This window comes from Temnothorax longispinosus, chromosome 1, assembly GCF_030848805.1.
Source record: "Temnothorax longispinosus isolate EJ_2023e chromosome 1, Tlon_JGU_v1, whole genome shotgun sequence".
Lineage (NCBI taxonomy): Eukaryota > Metazoa > Arthropoda > Insecta > Hymenoptera > Formicidae > Temnothorax > Temnothorax longispinosus.
The window spans coordinates 9,064,290-9,087,012 of NC_092358.1; the positions used below are offsets into that span (position 1 = coordinate 9,064,290).

The window sequence follows — 22,723 nt, forward strand, 5'->3', positions numbered from 1 at the left end:
ATAAGCGAGAGCTATCTGGAATTGGGCCCGCGCGCCACGGACGGAATAAAAGATCAGCCTCCGGAGGAAGGAACGCGCCCCGCTGGTATGCGGCGTAGTAGTTGGTCGTATACACGCTTGATGGAAGAACGCCCGAGATCTTTATCCGAGAGAGCTCGCCGTCTCCCTCGCGGCGTATAGCTTCGGTGACCCGCTTTTCGGCGACCCGCGAACGTCCCAGGGTGAACGCTCGAACCTTCCTGGTACTATTAATCCTCGACGTTACTTAGCCGCAGGAACTAGGCGGCGACGCGAAGCGTGACTCATATACCCTTTGATTTGCGGCGTTATCGACGAAGTTTGTGGAAGCGAGTGCCTCGAAGTGCGGCAAAGCCGTTTTGCAAACGCGACCGGAATATTCTAAGCTTCTTAGACTCGGGAGTGTAACGAAGCCCCACGACGACAAGTGTATATTCCCATCGCGGCGCTTTTAACGCGGGCCACCACGGCCCATCTACGAACAATCGGATTAACGAAGTTAAACGAGAGGGTGGCCACAAGATACCGCACCCTTCGTTTTATCCCTCCGGAACCCGGGGGGAGAGGAGGGGGGGGTTGCACCGCATCTGTCGCGCTTCGCACGTGCGGGATCGCCGCGAGCGACTTACTCGCGGGGGTGTAAAGAAAGGGAAAACAACGGAAACCGGACCAGTTCTCGCGTCTCCCCGTGCGGACGCGGGATTAACGGTTTCGAGCCACGCTCGAGCTGTTTTACATGGGCGATCATGGGGCTCGAATTGCAATCCCTAATCTCGCGATCGACAAGCAATGACGCAACTTCTGGAATTCTCGTCGATTTAAATAGGAGAGAAAAAGAAGTATGCGACTTTGATAATATATTAGTCTGAAGTCTGAACGATCTTAAATGGAACGGAAAATTGGCTCCAACGAAATCTTTAGCGTCCGATCCAATACATATCCGATTATGTATTTAATGCAGGAATTAACAAGATCCAATTTAGATGCACGCGAATCCTAGCATAGCTCAGCAAATCAACGGATTTATAAGTGAGGCACCGGCGGTTAAGCGATCAGGGAACGTCGAGATGAAACGCGATGAACAACGAAAGTAGAGAAACAAGTGCGTCGGATAATTCTAGTATCGTGTTGGAGCCACGGCCGTTGCCTACGTGGCGTGCTCGCTTTTAATTAGATAGAAAGTCCGCGGGGAATATATGGTATCGCGCGATGTAATTGTGCTTAACGGTTTTGGGCGTGTTTGCGCGCGCGAAATAAACGCGCGGGTAAAAGGAACGGCATGGACGTTTCGAAGACGACGCGGTCGTTGCCGTTGTATCGATGGTATCGTCGACCCAGTTACGATCCTAAGCGAGGTTGAAATTAGGTTTCTTGCGCCATGTCGCTAATGCACGACGACAAGAGAGAGGAAGGAAGGCGAACCCCGCGCCGCCGATTGTATCATCGGGTCGCGAACGGTCCGCAACGTCGTCGCGCTGCGCGCGATGACTCACGAAGGCGCGGGGTCGCGTTAATGAAATTCCGCTTCCTCGTACGACAAAGAAACGCGTGTCTCGCACTCGTCGTTTAACCGGAGTCGTGCCCTGCGCGCTAATTTCGAGCACAAACCGGCTAGGGAAGCGCTCGTTCGAGCGAATAGACCGGAGAAACGCAACGGTCAGATAGAACGGTGTTGACGTAAGCCTTTCGAAGGAGTTACGGGCGACTAAACAGTGGAAATGACTCAGTCGCCATGTGTGGTCGCCGTATTTGAATTAATACAGTTTTGCAAATTGAATGATAATTAATATTTCTTTACGAATATAGAAAACGGGCCAACTAAGAACCAGGCGCGGTAAATAATGCGTACAAGTTTTATTATTTCTATTTTACATATCTTTCGCAATGATTTCTTTACAGTTATTTAGATGCATATAGCATCAAAAATTAAATCGAATCGATTTAATTAGGTGTAAAGGGGGGAGGATTTTACTACTCCAACCAGAGCTGTGTTTCAAGTCTGACAAATTTAGTCGGCGCTCAGTCAAGGTTGGAAGATATGTAAAATAGAAATAAAAACAAAACTTTCGCGCATTATTTACCGCGCCTGGTTCTTAGTTAGCCCGTTTTCTATATTCGTGCGGATTTCCATTGGAACCTATACTTCGAATTTTAATATTTCTTTAATCTTGCAAATTAATTTCTTAAGTTTCGATATTATTATTATTATTATTATTCGTCACGTTGTCGTTTTCTTGCAAGAAAAATTTACTTTGATCGCATTTAATTTTCCTGAAAAATGTCAAAGAGGCATATTTGTGTTTTAAATGTTGTCGATTTAATCAGTGATTAAATATTTGTTATAAATAACAATGGAGACCTTTCAGATTCGGCACATTGTGCTCCAGCGATGTGGAAGCAGCTGATTCTTAGCAGGGGAGTTTCAGAGGGACAGATTACGGGGAGGGACAGATTTCACGGAGAGAGGGAAACGTGAAGGAGAACGAATGCGTTTTTGTACTCACCGAGAACGTGTGCCGAGAGGCGCAATCGTGCCACTCTGGTGGCCCTATTGACTGTCAATGGTCGCCTCGATCGTTGACAAGACAAAGACATCTCGATCTTAGAGCAGGACAAAGACATCTTGGATCTTGGAACGCAAAACAACGGCGATTTTCAGGAACGAACACGAATGTTCCGCACTTAGAAGAAGTTTGTTTAGGAAAATACGGGTTTTCTTTTCAACAAGGAAGTTTTCCGACGTAAATCGCAAAACAGGAGGGGATCTGGAGCAGACGAATTAATAGTTGAACTTCGAACAGCTTTGAACAACTTCGAATAATCATGTATAAAATTATAAAAAGATTAAATTATATACCAAATACAAAATAACGAAATAACGAAATAAAGAAATGAAATGATGTATACAATATGTAGAGCAAACGTATACGTTTTTCTGTGATTGAACCCTTTGTCTGCGATTTTAGTAGTAGAAGCGCAACGAAAACGTTAGAATTTACTTGACGCGAGCTTGAGACAAAGAGAATCTCTCGACGAGTACTCACTCAGATTGAGAACTAGAGGATCGATCGATCCTCAACGTGGGATCTTTATCAACGCCGTTCCAGACGAAGGGTGATCGAGAGGTGAAGAAGGGAGGAGAAGGGGGTTGAGGGAAGACGACGAGGGGTGGGAAGGTGGCACGCGCGCGCGCTCTCTCACATTGTCTTCCGGATCTCTCACCCTCCCGATTTTCCGGATCGGAAGAAAAACGACGAATAGCGAGAGGAAGATAAAGAATGGTGAAAGGAAAACACGAGTGGATTTACAAGCCGGGAGTTGCCGGGAAAAGGCGGGCAGCCTGAGCCACGCCGCTACAACGACTGGCTTGCAGAAGCAAACTCCCCATCTGCTGCGTTGGTTGCTGCCCCGACCAACTCCCCGCTGTCATTACGTGTGTCTGTGTGGTCCGTCAATACACGGGCACGTACACACGTACACGTACACTTCGGCAAGCTGTGCGTGGCAGCGGGGCATTCGAACGGAAAGGCGGATATATCTGGAGGATCTCACCTTGCGGATGCCGTCGATAAGGCGCGGCCTTATCTGCCGATATTAGCGAAAGGCGTAACGTGACAATGATAAAAAGCTTTATGCGTCAGATCGACGTTGAACTTAGGAATTTACACGAATAACGGAAACTGATAATGATATATTACTCGAGGGTATTTTGATGATCAACTTGATAAAATATCGCAGTAATCTATTGCGGAAATTATTTTTAAAATTAAAACAAAATTTCTAATTTTTTTCTCTGTTTTTTTCCAATATTTTTCATCTGCATCTCATTCTCTTACGCAATTGCGAATAACTAATTATTAAAGAGTAACATAAAGCGCGACATTGACCAATTAAAAATAGACTCTTAACAGACTATTAGCCCCCCGGGGCGCAAGGAACGTTGTCGGAGACGCGCGATAGTACGAATGGTGAATACAAGTCTCAAGTGTTAATATACGCGAGTTCAACCCTCAGATGGCGGAGGAGCGACACGCAACGCGCGCGCACAGACGTCGCTATGTATATGTCGCAGCTGCAGCTGCTCGCAGGAGCGGAACACACGGCTTTGGGGATGGCGCGATGCATGCCGTAGCAACGGTTGCGCACCACCTGGCCCGACGAAAGCCAGCCAGCCAGCCAGCCAGCCAGCCAGTACTGGCATTGGCGTAGCTCTCTCCCTCTCTCTTTTTCGTTAGCCAAAGGACGAGATCTAAAAAAAGATCAGCGAGAGGGGAAAACACAAAAGGACCCTAAGCTTTTGGGCATTCCGGCACCCTCCCGGTCGTCCTGAAAACCGATCGATGATCCGGAGAAGCCGTATTTTGGTCTTGTGCTCATACACGTGTGTCGCGCGTTAAGCGCGCGTGGAGGGAACTGCAGCAACCTATATATTTTTACAGGAAAATAGTCTAAGAGCGAGCTTGCGCGGTGGGAAAAGTCGGGTGAGCGAAAGATCCGCGCGTATCCCGTACGGAGCTTCATGGCTCGGCGATCTTCACGGGACATTAGCATACTTGATCGGTTATGTAGGGAGTCGTTACTCGATTAGAGGGTGACTCGAACAGCGTGTCAAACGTTACGGAATTATATATGAGCACCCGAAACATTAATCACCATTTAGAACTGTAATCGCATTTATCGGCGTGAATCAATAATTCGGAGCAAACGCGATTGGCGAGATGATGAAAAATGCATTCAATTCGGAGCAAGTAGAATTAATAACATTGCCGGAGGTATGGAAGAGGTATACGAAGCTGCAAAACCTGGGTGCGCGAATCGACGGGGGGGTTGAACGCGCCACTACATATGCGTGTCTCCTTTTTTTACATAGGATTTCCATAGAAATGTGGGGGTGGCTCCGCGACGCGGAGTACCCCCACCATCCCGACCTCTGTCGCCACCATACTCGCCCATGGGGTTTGCGCGCGATATCGTAATAGAAGCTCTATCGATCCCGGCCCCCGACACAGCCAGACTGGCCGTTGTCAGGGGTTTGATAGCGATATGCAAAGCTCGGCACGCGCGCTATGTACGTGCGGCTTCGCGTGAAAGCTCCGAGTGATTTTGAGCGAGCTCGTCGACACCGAAAACGACGACGAGCCCGAATCCCTAAAATATACGATTCGCCGAATTTATTTAAAAGCCGACGTTCACGACGTGAGAGAATAATAAAGAGATGTGCGACGGTCATTGTATTATACATCTTGAGAATAGACTCGATAGAAACCAAGCCCTTAATCGCATAATGCTCTTACGGCGATAAGTTTCACGGTCCATCTGTCCTTAATATCCCGGAGGGAAGCCACCGGATCGTCGTCGGTTTCCCCTCGTGCGATCCCCGCGTGCCTTTCCTTCCTGTTTCCTTCCTCCGCGGCTCGATCCTCCCCTTCCACAAAAAAAATATCTAACATGAAACCCACCGAAGAGAGTCCGTGGGAATTCACGTGCAAATTCTCGCGTTAAAGGAAAAAACCGATGTGGTTAACAGATCCGAAAGACTCGCTCCTCTCTCTACTCGCATTCTTCAACGTCTCCTCGACCTTGCGGCGACGCCGCGACGGCGCGGCGAGTCGTCACTACGCCAATTTCCAAATTGCGCAGGGAAAGACATAACTGGTCGACAAAAGGATTAAAGGCAACGACCTTAACGTCTTTAATTCATCCGGTCCGGATGCTCTCGGCGAGCCCCGCCGTCGTCCGCGGACTTTCTCGGTTTACACCAGAGGTCGACGGTTCACCGTGGCTCTCAACCGTGACGGATGAAGCGGAAAGCCCGCCGTACCCCACCGGCCGCCGCCGTTCTCTCTCTCTCTTTCTCCTGTGGGTCCGATTCTTCTTTTTGTGCGCCGCGAACGACGTTACTACGCTCTGGATCTTGATTAGAGGAGAGCGAGGTACGTATACGACTCGCCTCGATTCTAAATATTACAACGCCGTTTCGCCGGCCGTATTATTACTGACGTGAAATATCGACGGGTCATTACGGTGAAATCCCGGTTAATCGTAAGTTCGTATACGTACGTACGTAGGAGAAAATCGGTGATTTTCTCCGCGGAATTGAGACAATGCCTGGAAGGCAGGAACGCGGCGCGTGTGGGAGAAGTTCGTTAGAGCGCGCGATTATCAGCGTCACCTCCGAGATTCCGTTCATGTTAAATTAGATGCGAATTAGCGTGCACGGCGATCCGCAACGAAAGGGGGTCTCGATGGAGAGCGGCCGTCGCTTCCTCGCGATAATTACTGTTCTATAACCCTCCCCGAGTCACAAATACGCGTGTAACACGCCGATCGCAAGCAGCGTGGAGCTTGTAACGGAGTAACATATGGATCGCGAATATATCATCATCGAAATATCAATATGTCAATTTCTGATTTGATCCATTTTCTGAACTTCGCTGTCAATCTGGAGTTCGTTATCGCAAGAACGTGTCAAGCAGTTTAGATTTAAATAATTTAAAACATCTGAAAAATTCCAATAACGATTGCTAAGGAAAGTTCTTATACTTACATCAGATTGCATCAGACGTGAATTGAATTATTATAAAGTAGACCCGATTAAAAAATACGCCACGAATTCTGCGGTATTATCATCGGCGAAATTGCAGATCCAAATTCTAACACACATATTACTAAAATTATAAATAAAATCTCCGTCGTTAACTGAAACACTAAAGCTGCGACGCCAGGCTGAGAAGATTGTCAGTTACTTACAATGATCTCACTACCATCGGCGATCGCATAAACGTCCTGATGAAAACCGTTGGAAGCGGATTTGATGATGGAACAATGCGATAACAGAGCGTCACGTTTATCGCTGGATTTGGCCCGCAAACGCGTTGCAAAAGTTTCGGCGGCGAAATTTCGCGGATCGCGGATTACATCGTAAATCACGACGGGAAAAGCGAGTAAAAGTCGTGGGAGTTTACGGCTCCGCGGTGCCGATAAACGCCGGCAGGCCGCCGCGGTTTACATATCGGCGGCTTCGTTTATCGCGTAAAACCGGTACTTTCGCGGGATCGCCGGTGCACGTGGGTGCTTTTCGAGGAAGCCGATTGCAAACGGATAAATTAACTTTGCCGCCGTCACTCGGCGAGACGAAATTGCATTTAACTGAAGCATTGATTATCAAAGTTATCCGTTAATGCAATTACGGCTGCAAAATGTTCCGATAATCCTCGATTACAGAGCAACAGAGCACCGAGAAAGTATATACAATACATTCTCGCAAGGTACGTTCGGCCGAGTAATTAAACGATTTCGTGAGAGAAATTCTCACGAGAAATTGTCGCAGCTAATTGAATTTAATCGCGGAGATCAGCCGAACTTCCTGCGATTAGGCCGATTTCGTGTGGCCAACGTGGGCGGGTGGGTGGCATGGAGAATGAGAGGCGCTGGTCGGACGACAGTCACGTCGTCGAGATGAACTCTGACACTCGGCAATTAAATCATCTCGTCGTTCATTCAGACATTGACTCGCTCGTTGAGGCGCCACGCCGCGCGAATTGCGCGTAGGACGACCACGTCGGATTTTTCACCGCGGGACGGCCCTTCCTCCTTTTTTTTTCTTTCATTCAACGATCCTCGGTTTTGTTCGTGGGCGTTAAGGTTACCTCTACCGTAATCAACGAGAAATTATGAGTATCAACCGGCGACTTCCGGTGATTACAAGTGTGGAGGATAAGTGTAAGAATGGGGGAAAGTTTAACGATGAGGGAGATTCCTGCTCCGTTATGCGCGCTTCCGAATGACCATTCATATGCTAATAATACCACGATCGAATCGCGATTATTCGGCGTTCTTCAAGGACAGACGTCCTCGTTCTCAATCTGGAGCTCGTTATCGCAACGAAGTGTCAAGTAGTTTGAAGATTCAAAAGATCCGAAAAATTCTTGCTCCGAATAATGATTGCTAAGGAAAGCTCTTGTTTGCATCAGATCGAATCGTTATAAAGTAGACTCGATTAAAAGGCACCCGATGAATTCTGCGGTATTATCATCGTCGAAATTGCATCGGCATTGAAGCCCTCGAGATGGCTCGAGGGGCGACGATGTGGTTTCGCAACATTTGTTCCATTAAAGTCTAGAGGCGGCTCTCGACTCCCAGGAGTAATATGTGTATTGCGAGTGAAGGACTCTGGGGGCTTCTCTCTTTCTCTCTTGTCTTTCGAAAAAGTCAGTCTCAAATTGAGGGAGCCATCGCGCCGCATGTGATCGAACCCGCAATTTCGATCGGAAAAAGTGAATCATCGTGTCTTTCGACCGGTGTATGTTAAAAAAATAAGGAAAAATAACAATAAACAAAATAAGCGCAAACGTCCGTATAGCAATGCCTTACCCGACAACGTTTTATTTCTGCGTCCTTCGTTTTATGCTACTTTCGTTCTTATCTTCCGAAGTCAAAGTCCCTAAAGCTCGTTATGATTCTATTTTTAACGCCCCTCGAGCAGCTGTAACGCGACGCTTTCCAGACAATTCCAGACTGCAGTTTCGTTTCTACGGCGATTAAAGAGTATCGAGTACGTGCCGATTGCGGGAGAACGAACGGTTCGAAGGGCTCTCCGAACAAGGAGCCGCGCGGATCGGGAGGAGAAGAGAAGCCCCAGAAGCTGCCAGACAAATTGAGAAATGGCTCCGCGCCACGGCGTTGTCTCACCGTTATAAAGCACCATTAAAAGCACGGCGAATGCACTTGGGCGCAGTAGAGCATCTCCACTGGAGGGAAAGAAAGCTTTAAAAAGGCAGGCCCCGATAAATCTCGGCGAAGGGAGCTCGCCGTATTAGCCCCCGGCGTATTCAGGATCACGCGAAGGAGAACGCATCGTTAGGACGTCTCGCTGCGTAGCTAGGAGATTTATGCATAGAATATGCGTGAAGATCGCACCGACAACTCTCTCCCTCATCGCCGTGCTCCTCTACCTCGGATAATTTGCGTCGAATAAATCCCAAGTATTACGCGATTTCAACAGAACGTTTAATTCTGTTTTACGTTTAAATCTGCCTCGCGAAGAAAAAAAATTCGCCGCAATACAAATTAATTAACGGAAAAGACCGCTCGTGAAACCTGAGACTGGTTAATTAACTCGTTATCTCGCGATTTAAGTGAATTTAAATCTCGGCGTGCTTTCGTGCCTGTTTGCAAAGTCACGAGATATTTTCTAGTCGACGGCAGTCTTTTTTTTATAAAAAAATCTACGACCTGCCTTATCACTCGGGAATCCATTACGTTAGCAGCCAGCAGCCTCAGCTTAGCAAATGAGATTCTCAAAAGCACTCGTGAAAACTTTTCTCCCGTTCGTATTCTGGGCCACGTCTTCTGGAAACACTTCGACCGATGACAGATGTTTAGCAGTTATACCGCTTTTTCGACTCGACTCGTGGAGGGAAATCGGTAGGAGGCTCGCAACGGCGCGTCTATTCGTAAACAGACTCTGCCCACCGGGACCAAGAGGGATCATCTCGCGCGGGCAGTAGACAAAACAAGAAAATATGTATGTTTTAAGATACTCGTCGCGATTAATTCGAACGCGGAGAGACGGGTCTGTGATAACGCGAGTTTATATCCGTCGGAGCTGCGCGAGAGGGATCGTGGAATTAAATATTCAAAAAATATTCAGCAATTACGTCACGTTACGCAGCCACGTAAGGCGAGACGAATGTGGCTCAGAACGAATCGGCGTCACGGCAGGGTGATCTTACGAATTTCCACGCAGCCGAGCCCGAGAGCGGCTCGCGATAGGCGCACGAGTCCTGCTTATGAGGCCGCTTCCGGTGCACGCGCTGCGTACCCACGTGGGATGTTCACGCACCTTGCTTCCGCGAAGGTCCACTTTCCACACGTCCGCGTCGACCGAGATTACGATCTTCCTCCGCGGAGCGGCGAGGGAGGAGCGCGAAGCGGACTCGCACGGAAAACGGCGGGATCTCCGTTCCGCCGACGCGCCCGAGACGATCCGCAATCGTTATCGAGGGCTCGGATGAAATGTAGAATTGAGACGTGAGCGGACGCGTTTCGTCTCGGACAAAAGGCCGTGGCAGGGGAACGCGATCCAGGAAAACGGAACTCTCGGCGTTCCATTGTGTCCTATCAATGTCGACTTCCGTTCTTGAATCCGCTCGCGACGTGCCGGATGTTGCGGACGATACCCCGTCGAAATTATCTTTCCGGATCGGTCAGCATGAACGAAGAAGGTGTAACTGCAGAGACAAGAACGTCATCGAAGTATACTTCAAGCGAGACAACGATTCTTATTTTGAAAATATCTAAATTAACGAACAGAAATTTATTCGGCAAGAAGATCGCCTGATATTTATGCAGTATTTAGAAGATAACTTTGCTTTTTATTGTAATCTATTTAAAGTTCGCGAAACTCATCCTGCGGTCTGTGTATATACACTATATATATTTATTTACGTGGATAGTCTGTCGAGATAAGAATACGATAAATGCACTGCAGTTATGAATTTCGATATGTTTATCACGCGTTATCGCTAATTTACGGGCGTCGTTCAGGGAGGAAGGATGAATGGACTTTCTCGGAAGAGACTTGACTCCCGAGGACACGGCCGCCAAACCCTTAAAATAAGCGGAGAATTCCCCGATTAAGCGGTCCGACCAGCTGACAGGAATACTACGCGGCATCGTGAACCGCAAAACCGGTTCGCGAAACGCTTGTGGGAACAAAGACGGGTTCCGTCCCGCGACTCACTCTCTGACGTCACACGGCGAAGCGGAAAGTGGGTGGGTGGGTTGTGTGAGGTTGTCGAGTCAGTGAGGACGGTCAGTGATCGCCTCTTGGCTGAATCTTCTACGAGACGACTCGAACGACTTGCGAGGCACACCCGCACCGGAAGGAGGACTCGGGGAGACACGCGGAAACCGTAAGAAATTTCATTTCCACATAATTGGGGAGATAGCAGGAGAGAGAGATCCGCGACTAGATGATAGTAATTGCTTTAACAGAGCCTGTATGCATGTCTACATATGCGTGTGTGTTTGATGAATTATTTATTCGTCGAGTTACGTTGTAAATAAGTTAATTAAAAAAAACTCAATCAAGACCTCAGATTCCAAGAACGTAATGATACTTCAACTAACTTTCTCACTGAACGTTAAATAAATCGATAAATCAAGACGTTAACATTTATTGTAGATTCAAAAGTATGTTAATAGCTGAAACTCAAGATCTCAATGGATGTGACAAAGTGAAACTTGTGGGAAACTCTGGGATCCTTGAATCATACCCGACGCAGGTGGTACATTGTTTGCATGCACGCGTAAGCGCAACATTATGCAATTTACATTGCAATAACGTTTCGTCACGGTCAGCAACTTAATGCGTCACCAATCGCTTTCAGTGACTCAGATCGAAGGGGGGAAAGGACCCTTTCCTCGAACAGGTAAATCAACTTCAACCCAGTCATGACCGGCATTTCTCGATCGCACGAGAAAATCCTCTGAGGTTACGAATCTTTTTTCCTCTTCGTCTCGTCGACGATCGAACAACACGATATATCCCGATTACAGGCAAAAAGAAAGAATACGAATACGAGATAAAACAGTAAGGCAGGCTAGTTACAAAAGACGGAGAAAGACAGAGGTAGCTCAGCTGTGGCCGTTAAGAGAGCGGGGAAAAAAAAAGAAGTCGCGACGAGGATGAGAAAGTAAAGAGGCTGGGAATCTCTGCAACCGAGAAACGAGTGATTCACCGAGCCGCAAAAAAACGGGAAAAAGAAGAGGTAAAGGAGCAAGAGCCAAAGAAGTGGTATTCCAGAAGCGATACGATGACTTACTATACTTTCTTCATTTCGCTTATGCCGTGAAGATAATCGTAGCAAAAAATATAAAGTGTTCTATCCCGCTAAAAATATCCCTCTTTTCCGTTTCTTCTTTTTCTTCTTCTTCTCGTTCCCTCTCTTCTCGAAGTAAAACTCTCGTCATGAGGAGGTACATGACGAAGTACATAAGTGAAATATTGGATACATATATAAACGCGCTTATCAACTGGACCAAACATTTCATGCAAAGCAACCAACAAGACAACTCTGAAATTTCAAGGTGGCTGCGTCAGCTGTTTGCTCCAGTTTACTTTGATCGGAAGAGGGAAAGAGAAAAGGAGAGACAGACATAAAAGTTACTTCTCTCATGCACAAGAAATGGAGAAAGGATTGATCGAACAATCGCGGCTCCGGAAAAAAATACCATTCTTGAAAAAAAGATTATTTAAAATTTTTGGCGATTGAAATAATGAAACCTTGATAATTAAATGTGAAATATAAATGCGAGATACAAATATTGCGACATATATTGCGTATTGTTTCTTATTCATTTAATTCATATTATATGCAGCAAAAGATGTAATCGCAAGAATGCGGTTACAAACTTTGCAAAACTTCTGCCAATCAGATTTTAAAAATTATGAACTTGAAGATTAGGACAGTTTTATAATATCTTCGTAGAATATTATATTGTTATTTGTTAATTATATAATTCAAGCTGCGCAAGAATTAGTTGAAAACAATTCTTCTCTAATATAAAGTATCCCAGGAACACACTGTCCCTTTCACAAATCTTCAATGGTTCAGAGCCCTCCCACAAAGGGCTCGCATTGCGTTGGTCCCTTAAAACCTCCCGGTGGAAGAAAGTCGTTGACACGTAAAATTTATCACGTAAGGAAAGCCACTCTTTTTCCTTACTCCACTCCACTCCACTCCATTCCACTTCATTCTACTCGTAACCTTTAACCTCGATTTTAATCAACAACAACTAACGCTTTGTCTCATAGTAAAGAACCGTTTATTACAAATCTCGTCGGGAAAAAGCATAAGATCTCGGCCATCAGATTACATCGGAATGTACAGATCAATGAGAATGTAGCCACAAACAAAAACCTTTTCTTGGAATCATGTTGCGCATAATATGCGTATAAAAAGTATTCCTACAGACATCTTTCAAGCGTTATCATATACATATTAATATCATTAATTAGACATGTAAATTTCTGTATATAATTTTGCTTATATATATGTATAAAATCGTGAGTCATTTTAATTAAGAATATTAATTCCTTTTTCCATGTATTATTATTATTTAAATAGACTTCCAATTTAATCCTTTCTAAAAAATCAAAGTCATAAGAAGCAGAAATAGCAATCGGAAACATCTTCGACGACGTTGCTTTTGTCTCCGTTATTGCGCTCGAAATTCTGTGTCAAGATGATGGACATACGGAAGACAAAGAAGAGAGTGAGCGCAATGGGTATCGAAAACAAAAGTCGCGTGAGCAAAGGGTTTGAGGAGTAGTTTCCAGTTACGTTGTGAGAAACTGTCGTCGACAATGCTACATTCGCGAAAGACTGAATCGCGAAGGAAGGATATCTGATGAGAACGCCGCGGGATGTTAGAAGCGAGACGGAGAAGGAAAAGCCAAGGAGAGAAGCGATATGCCCCTTCGCAGCCGCGGCTGCCTCGTGGAATCCAGAGGATTGTCCATTGAAGGAAAAGTCGGTCAACGAAACATAGCTCGGGCCATAAGCTCGCCGCGAAATGAGCTTTTACTGAACGCGCGCGATGGAAACGAGCGCGACGACGATGCACTCGGAAATCGGAAACAGTCGGCAGTCGTACGAAACAAAGCTGCCCGCGGCCAGTATTTTTCAATCAGCTTCTACTATATCGCGCACCAGTTCGATATCGATCACGTACTATAGATTGGATTGCTCTGCGAATTTAGCATATGCGACAACAATAACAACTTTTGAACTGGAAGACGATTCTTTCCTCAAAATTATTTCGTTTTATCCACAAGTTAAACAGTTCCTCCATCAGTACGAAATGTGTATTAATTTTTTATCAGAGCTTTAAACCGCCAGTCGCTACACAAGTATACCTTCCTAAATAATACAGGAAAAGTGATGATTAAACTCTCCCGAAATATAGCGAAAAGTTGGAGGTAGCAGATGCGTCGTCAACAATTATCGAACTTGCGGTGCGATAAACCGCCGATGGACCACGGGGAATAAAAGCCAAAATAGTTTCCCCGTCCGTTCTATCGCCGTTTTAGAGTTTAGATATTCGTTCCTCGATGACGAGAGTTCGCCGCTCGGCTCCATCAGCAATATTCATCGGGGGCGTTCGATGAATTCAATTTTACAACGACGATTTGAATGCAGATCGCTTTGGCAAGAGCTTGCGCAATGGGGTGTGTGATTTATGGTATACTAGTTGATATTCTACAATAAAACACCAATGAAAATGTGTGTGTGTGTGTGGGTGCTCTGTGTGTGGGTGTCTCTGTGTGTGGGAGGAGTCAATCTTTTTCGCAATAAATTTCTAAAATTTAAGGTCTGTAAATAGACATCAGATACGTGAAATCAGACAGACGTCGGTAAATCCAATTACCGTCTGTTTACCTACGAATTGAACCTACACTTTGCTCATAATCCTCATACTCGAAGGAAGCCTGTCCGAGTGTCGTTGACCGACAAAATCAGGCAGTGTCTCGCGGAACGCGTTCGTGATCGATCGATTAGTCGCATGATCGGCCGAGCAGTGACCGGAAAAGCATCAGAGACAATGAGGAAATGACGGAGGTGTGGCTCACCTAGACCCATCTTGCGCTTGAGCTTTTTGAGCACTTTCATCTTGCTGCGCAACGGTGCCAGGATGTTGTTGTCGCCGCTGTTGTTGTGCTGCGGCGACGCGCTCGGCGGTGCGTGCTTGCCGTGATGGTGATGATGATGGTGATGATGATGGTGCTGATGGTGGTGGTGGTAATACGGCTCGCAGGATTGTTGCTGTTGTTGCTGCGATTGTTGCACGCTCGCGCCGGAACTGCTGCCGTGGCCGCAGCAGTGACAGGGGTGGGTGCTTTTGCTGCCCTTGATCGCGCACTCGCCGGACACCCCCATAAATGTGGCCGTGTTGCTCCCGCGAGAGTCAGGCGCGAAAAGCCGCGACTTACAGATGTGTTACAGATGGAGATGGGAAACTGAGAGGGACAAACGGTCGCAGAGTCGAGATACGACGGACTTAACTCCGATGGCTCACTGAGGATCGCACTTTCGGACACTGAGACGCGAAGACGAGATTACTCCCTCCGCTTCTCCTTCACCACCACTACGCTTGACCGTCAACGTCGTGAAACTATCCTAAATGAAAATCTCAACGCGAGAAAAATCCGATGAGACAGTGATGAGCTTGACTGAATTAAACGTGACTCCGTAATCCTTTCCCGTCCAGACGCGACTGGTTGTTCATTCGGCGATGTTTTTTCTCGGGTGGACGTCGCCGCGATCACTGTGCAAACCCTAAACCCAAGACGGAGAAAGAAAGAGAGAGAGAAAGAGAGGAAAAGGACTGCGAACAAGAACCGCGTGTCACGGCGACGAGTGGGGCGATCTACCACCTAGATCGCAGATCGCCTGCGTGCCCCGTCGAGCGCCCTGGGACGACTGACTGTTTTCTGTCGCGGAGCGCGAGAGTATTGCCGCAACGCGCGCGAGCCGGCATCCAATGAGACCGGGCGGATCCCCACCGTCCCGAAGGTGGAGGATGCGTGGAGGGGTGGTGGACTGGCACCTGGTGGACAGCTGCCCCTTACCTGGCCGCGATGCACCCGGCCACCCCAACGCGCGAGGCCGGGGATATATCGTCGCCTGGAGTTAGGGTATGCCGAAGCGATCGCCGACTGGAGGAGAGAACTACGACTCCTCTCCATTAATTTCGACCTCTGGACTAGGGATCGTTAACGTTGGTTCGCACAATTCTCTTTTCCCATGAAATTCTAGGAATACAATTCCATTCTGTCGACTGAGACTGTCGTTCACGTCTGTATCACGATGAATACGGAATGATTAGTGACAGGGTCTCCGATCGTGTAACAATTTAATCAAGAAAACCTTTTAAGAGAGCATGATCGTTCAGTTCGAAACTTGAAATGAATTAAAATGAATGCTGTTGTCGCTTTTTAACTTTACAACTTGACGAATTACCTCTATCGAATCGAATAGCAATAAATCCACGAGCGCGCTGCGTTTTGATTCCCGACTTGGAACCGCGCGCAGCTCGAAGCGTATCAAGAAGATCGTATTTCCATGGGATTCGAGATACGTCTCTCATCCCATGACGACGCGGACCAAGATCGCCGCGCGAACTACAAATTACATAATGACAAATAAAAAGGGAAGAAAAATGATATTCGTGGCACGGCGGCGTCATGCGCGAAGGAACTTCATACAGGTACCCATATATACCTTTAATCCGTCACGGGCGAGGACAACGAAATTCATTCAATCCCTTAAGTCCGACGTTTCGTTTAATTTCCATGCGGGCACTTTCAGGCACAACGCACAAAAATGATTTATTAACGAGGTTTTTTTAATAACGCTCGAGTTAATGGTGATTGCCGCTGTAGAAGAAGATATATCGAGAGAGAAGAGAGCGATCCTCGGGGAGAGATGAACTATCTTCTCCTACCGGGTAAAATTCAATTTGCGCGAAGGAGACACCAAATCAATTTACGTGCGAAAAGAAACGTCGTTATGGCTTGAGAGAAGAGAATTGGATCTGTATCGAGTTGACGAGATGAAATCTCACCGATCGATACAACGGATACTCGCGAGAATTCAACGCTCTTCATTTCCGGCTCCTTCGGCGTGTACGCGAAAACTTCAATGGCACAAGCGGAACTAATATAATGTAAAGGAGCTAATATCAATTGTAAATGTATCGATTAGTATTTGCGAGAGAGAGAAGTACGACTACAATGAAAATACTTGTCGTTATAATATAAGTACATGTTGGCAGAGGCGCAACCCCTTCATATTAACGACGGCCTCCCCCCGTTTGGCTTTGTGTGCCGGTTACGATGCTAAATGACTCGTATTCTCTGCGACCCCAATCGTCGATAACTCAAATTTCGCCGACAGGTTGCGGCATTCGCGCAAGGTGCATGCGATGTGCACAATATTATGCACCCTTGCGAAGTACCACAGGACGCGGTGCCGTTACAACAGTCCGAATAAAAATTGCCGCTGCTTTAGTCCTTCGCCGTTATCTGCCCTATCGATTTTACGCTCGCATGAAAGAATTACGTAACCGCGTCGGAAAGGAGAAAGAGGAAATAAAACTGTACGTGAAACAATGACCCTCGACAACGGCGTCGCGATGTCACTTTGTCAGCCATTGTTCCAGCACTTAACGGGATATAGGCAGACGCCACTGGACGCGACATTGTTTTCCGCAAAAGCGCGAATACGCTCGGTAAATAAGCGCGAAAGCCAAATCAAAACGAACCGGCGCGACCGCGGGGCTCTCGAGACGAAAAGGGGTTTTGTCACGCCGCGCGATTTTGACGCGCGCGGTGTCCCTCCTCCCGCACGTGTGTGCGTGTCGCGGACATTTCATTCGCGGCGGGGGAGAGGTAGGAAACGAGCCGGCAGGCTCTCGGCATTCTCTCTCTCGGATGGGAAATATGCTCACGGCACCGTGGCCGCGGCTTCCTTTCGCACATCCTTTTCGTCGGGTACCCGACGTCTCTCTTGCATAAACGGTTACGCGCGGTAGTAACGGGCGCCCGGCGTGTGTCCGCCCTCTATTCAATAATATACAATAGATAGATAAGCCGGAAAGCTTCTCGGAGATACACGGAAGCGTCCGTTTAAAATCGAAACGATCACTTTATGTTGTAATAATTTTCACGTAATTATATGTCCGAGGATGATAATAAAATATAAACACAGCCTATATTTCTCCCGGACGATAAACAGCTCTGTTATAACGAACGCGACATGTAACTCGAACCTTTCATTCCCGTGGGCGATTTAACGATTTAATTACAACGCAGCAGTTCCGTAAGAGAGAATAATTACGAGATGCCAGACACGTCCGAAAGTATGCTTCTTACATCGCCACTTCAATTAATTCCCCGCTCGTCCTCTCATTATATCCTCGCCTGTACGCGGGGCGCGCGCGCGCACGCGCGCACGTGAAAACCGCACACATTGTTACTTACACGCGCGCGCGGACGCACGCGGCCCATATGCAGCTATTTATATGCACGCGTGGCCGCGTGCGCGCAGCGAGCACGTCTTTTCTTCACCGCGTCGCTATACGATGATGATAATACACCTCGTTGACCGCAAACGCATAGACGCGTGAATTTCAGGACGTGGGTGCAAAGAAAAGTTTCTTGACAAAAGCAAAAAAAAAAAGCTGACAGACTCAACCTCTTTACCGTTTGGTGAAGTAAAAATATAACTTGTCGCCGTTCGTCGCAAGTAAAATCTGAGTCTTGCGTAACGCACAAGTGTTTTGTGCAAATTAAATAATCGGACAAAAATACAAAATGTATCCCCGGATGTTTAATCTGATGTCCATCGGGGCGAGACACTTTCGTGCAAACGTGCTACATTTTTTCCCTTGTTCACGCCAAAGATTTTCAACGCCAGTGAATCGGCGTAGCTCACGTGCCCTCTGCGTACTCGCGGAGGTGAACGCGAAGCCTCGCAAATCCGGCCGTAGCCTCGAGGAAACGGAGACACGCCTCGGTAGCTCACTCGCCGCGTTCACGGAACTTAAAATCCGAGGCGGCGATACGTTTTGGAGAACGCTCAGAGAAATACACAATGAACAATTTACTCGATGTCTTTCTCCCTCAACTGAAGGAAGGAACTCGGCATGAAAAAATTAGGATTTAATATTTACAAATGCAAAATGCTTCATAAAAGCACATCTTTTCGTGCTTTCCAAGAGAATTGATTATTTGGAACCTTGGGCCCCCTTTTTCCAATCGCGTCGGGTTTCGAGTTTCCGATTGCATTTTCAGGAATTAATAGCTCGCTGCGAAGAGCCGCATTGTAAATTTCCTTCATTCCGCGAAGCGTCAAATAAGGGGTTGCTCGGTCCAGCATCTGTCTACCATGTCGTCTCGGCGCCGCGCGGTGTGCCCCTCTCGTATAGCAAGCGGCGGCGCGGCCGCGGCGACGGCGGAGAATCGCCTGGATCGCGCGCAGATGCGTCTCCTTAATAGGGATTCCCGGTGGCGAGGATGTCAGCGGCGTGGCGACCCGTATGCATATAACATAATGTGAAATAGCGGAAGCAAGGCAGGATGGCAGGAAGTCGGAGAAACCGACGCGTGCGCGAACCGTTCTTCGCATCCTCGTCCCCTCGTGAAAATTTAGAAGGAAGAAGGGGGAGGGGCATTCTGGAGGTGTATCGCCAGCTCGGATTACTATACGCGACCCCCCCGAAGAAGAGGAAACAGATAGACGATGGATCCTTCAACGGTCGCTAACTTCCCCACTTCGGCTCTCGATTTTCTCTCAACGCAGCTGATTTCGTCTAATCTCGAATTTCCTACGCAAATGTATCTCTCAACGGTCAACTTCATTGATTAAAATACAATGAGAATTCGCTGTCCATTACATAATCGTTATTTAAGAGTTTGTACCGACGCTATATATACATATACCGACTATAAAAAATGACAAGTGAAATTACGGTTACGCTGATATTTTGTGTTTGACGTAACAAGATTATGATAGATGGGTCTTGTAACTTTCTTTAGGCTAGGCTTGGGTGAGAGTGTCAAATAATGAAACGCGCAACGACCAGCAAGACCGACTTGGAGTCTCCGCTTGCCTCGAGCAAGGAAGCGGAGATACGCTTGGCAACCCTTAGGCGGAATTGACTCTCGCGTCGAACGGGCAACGCGTCTGAAAGCAGTTCGTTCGGCTACGATAAATTTGGGGTATTACGCACGATCTCTGAAAAAAAAAGAAATGTATGCATGCAACGCTTTTCCTTGGCGGCGTTTCAGTCCCATTCACAACTCGGCATTTGCGTGCCGCGTTCGAAAGTAACGTTTCCGGAGGAGCAACGAGGCAGCTTATTCAAGATTTAGGACAATGAAAGAACATCAAAGTGATTTCCCTCCCTTTATTATCCTTTCCATAAATCGCTTTGAAGCAAAAGATTATCGGAATTTTATATCGTAATCGATAAAATGAGAGAAGCGAGTCATTGCGCAACGTCAAAATTAGATACGTAGAAAGGAAAAATTATGCGCGAAATATTTATGTATTTTCGAAGCGACATTTATTCGCTTTTGTGACGCACATGCGATATTATGGATATTGAAGCACAATATGCTTTGACGTGCTGCGGTGCTTTTAGAGGCACGACACTGAAGACATGAGTCTCTGGACTAAGTTGACCTCATTGTACCACAATCATTCTATTATCACTCAATTTGTACCGGTGCACGATGTCGTGCACATGTAGGTACGTGACTTTGTAAAGAAAGTACGTTGTTTAATATCACATATTGAACGTTATTATAGGAAAGCAGGTTCAACCAATTAATTTCATTTATGTCACATATACATACGTACATACACATTTATAGCGATGAATGAAAATATCTGTAAAACAAGAATTATTTATTTTTATATTTCTAATTTAAATATCTTGTCCCTCAAGAAAGTTTATGACAAGTAAAATATAAATTACTTAAGTGAATCATCGATTCTTCTTTTCCTACAATTCAATAAAGTTTAAAATATATATATATATATATACAGTTTATAAATTTAAATACATACACATACATGCACACATATGTGTTGTAAAGATTGATTTTAATTTTCACTAAACGCTTGTTTTCTTTGCAGAATAACGGCAATGTTGATATTAATCACCTCGTATTCCGGATTAATGTCGCTTTTCCCGATATCCCTGCGAGTATACTCCGCGAGATCTACAAAACGACAGGAAACCCCTAAACCAGCGAAGAAACATGAAGAACAATTGCAAACACTTTATTTGCGGTACAATTAAATGTACGCCGGCAGCTGCATACGGGCGTTATCCTCTGTCGCGTAACGATTCTTCAGCTGTCACCATATCATTCGAGACGAGACAACGAAATGCCCGGTCTCTCGTTGTCGCGGACAATACCTAAGTGCACCTGTCCTGGCGATGCCAGGAAACTCCCGACGCCACGTAATAGCGTCGATGCCTAAGGAAATACCCCCTTCTTCTTTTACTCCTGCTCATGCGGGTCGCTACCTCCTCTCTTTTATCGGTCATTCTGATAAACTCAAACAGATGAATCTATAACGGATACTCGGCGAGTCTAAAACTCGATTTAAAAAAAAAGCGCCGCGCGAATACAAAGTTTCTAAAATGAGAATGCATCGCGAAGCTGATAAGAGCAGCGTCTTGTTCAACGTAACGTCGTGCTCGAGATTAAAGATCTAAGGAACGCGGCGCGCTCGAAAACGCGTTATAAATTTACGACAATGTTAAATAAACACGCGGATGAGACGTTTGATCGGCGACGCGAGAAGCACCGAGAGTGTGGACCTCAAAGTGCGTACGAAGAGAGCGGTTTGTCGAGCGAGTTTATAAAAGGCGTTCAGATTAGAGCGAGCAAGCCGGGAGAAAAGCGCGCGAGATATACGGATGACTGTTAAGAGACAATCACGGGCGTAATCGGCTTTTTCGGTAGCGACAAAGGAGACCATTATCTCATTGCTCAAATAGACCGCTTATCGCCGCCCGCTGCAGCCTGAATAGGTCGTGCCAAAAGTAATCTTCGGCACGTACAACGCAACGATTTTTCCTAATCCGTCATCGTTTTTGCACATCTACGTCAAGAAAAAGAGTTCAAGACTTGGGAAACACTTATTAAATTGAATAAGATATCTAATCACAACATAGATAAAAAATTAACCTTGTCACAAATAGAAATAATCATAGATAAGATAATTAAAAAGCAAACACGTTATAATTAATATCTGAAATATTTTACTACAATATATTTTATCGTGATATAAAATGTGAAATATCTCGCAAAATATTCACATATTTTTTAATGTAGATATGTAATATTTTTTAAATACTTCTATATGAAGAATAACATAAAAAAATTGATTTATGCAAAAACATGCAGGTCGCCACTATTACCGAAAATGGTTCTTTTTTTTCGAGCAATGTTAATTAGAAATGTTGGAATTAATTCGTCGAGTATCTTCACCTACTTAATGTTAATTTATTTCCAAGTTACTTTGTGAAGACTATATTTCAATAATAATACTAAAGACATTATGATATTTATTAAAAGAAACAAACGCGTATTCTCAAACATTTTCAAAACAGAATTCGGAAAAAGCTTGAACTTTGTCTTGCCTTTTTGTGAGTGGCAGCTGATTCAGATAACGACATTTGAACCAATTCAACGACCACACGACATCCAGGAAACGTCGACGAAAAGAGTAACGTTGTCAATACGCCTTTGCGAGTTTGCGCCAGGAAGTCCGAGCGCAGATCGCATGGTCGTGCACGCGATCATCGGTAGCGTTTGCTAACAAACTATAACATTCCAATAACTGCACGGAAAAGCAAGCACGTGCGTGCCTCGCAATAGTTACGCCAGAAGTGAACGGCATATGTAGCTTTGTTGTTGAGCGAGCGAGCGAGTGAGTGAGTGAGTGATCCAGTGCACCTGGCCAGCACCGTGAACGGTGAAAGAAATTTAATTATTTCGATTGCAATCAATGAAATATATAATTAAAGTATAAATATACAAATCACTATTTTAGAGAGCTTACGCTAAGCAGACATTTAAAAACAAATTTTTCTTAGTCTATTTCGATTTTTGACG

The 22,723-nt window shown here is 46.0% G+C and overlaps 1 protein-coding gene across 3 annotated transcripts in view; it reads right to left on the reverse strand.

The window, feature by feature from the left end:
• Neur (E3 ubiquitin-protein ligase neur) overlaps positions 1 to 22,723 on the reverse strand; it is a 60,290-nt gene that overhangs the window by 12,806 nt on the left and 24,761 nt on the right. Inside the window, exon 1 of one of the 3 annotated variants that reach the window (XM_071780697.1) lies at positions 14,657 to 15,512. The exons of 1 other annotated variant lie outside the window; for it this stretch is intronic. In XM_071780697.1, coding sequence (XP_071636798.1) covers positions 14,657 to 14,963 — 307 coding nt within the window. In that variant the 5' untranslated portion in view covers positions 14,964 to 15,512. Of the gene's footprint in view, positions 1 to 2,522; positions 2,864 to 14,656; positions 15,513 to 22,723 lie in introns of those variants that run through there. One more of the 3 variants, XM_071780705.1, reaches the window with a different exon arrangement.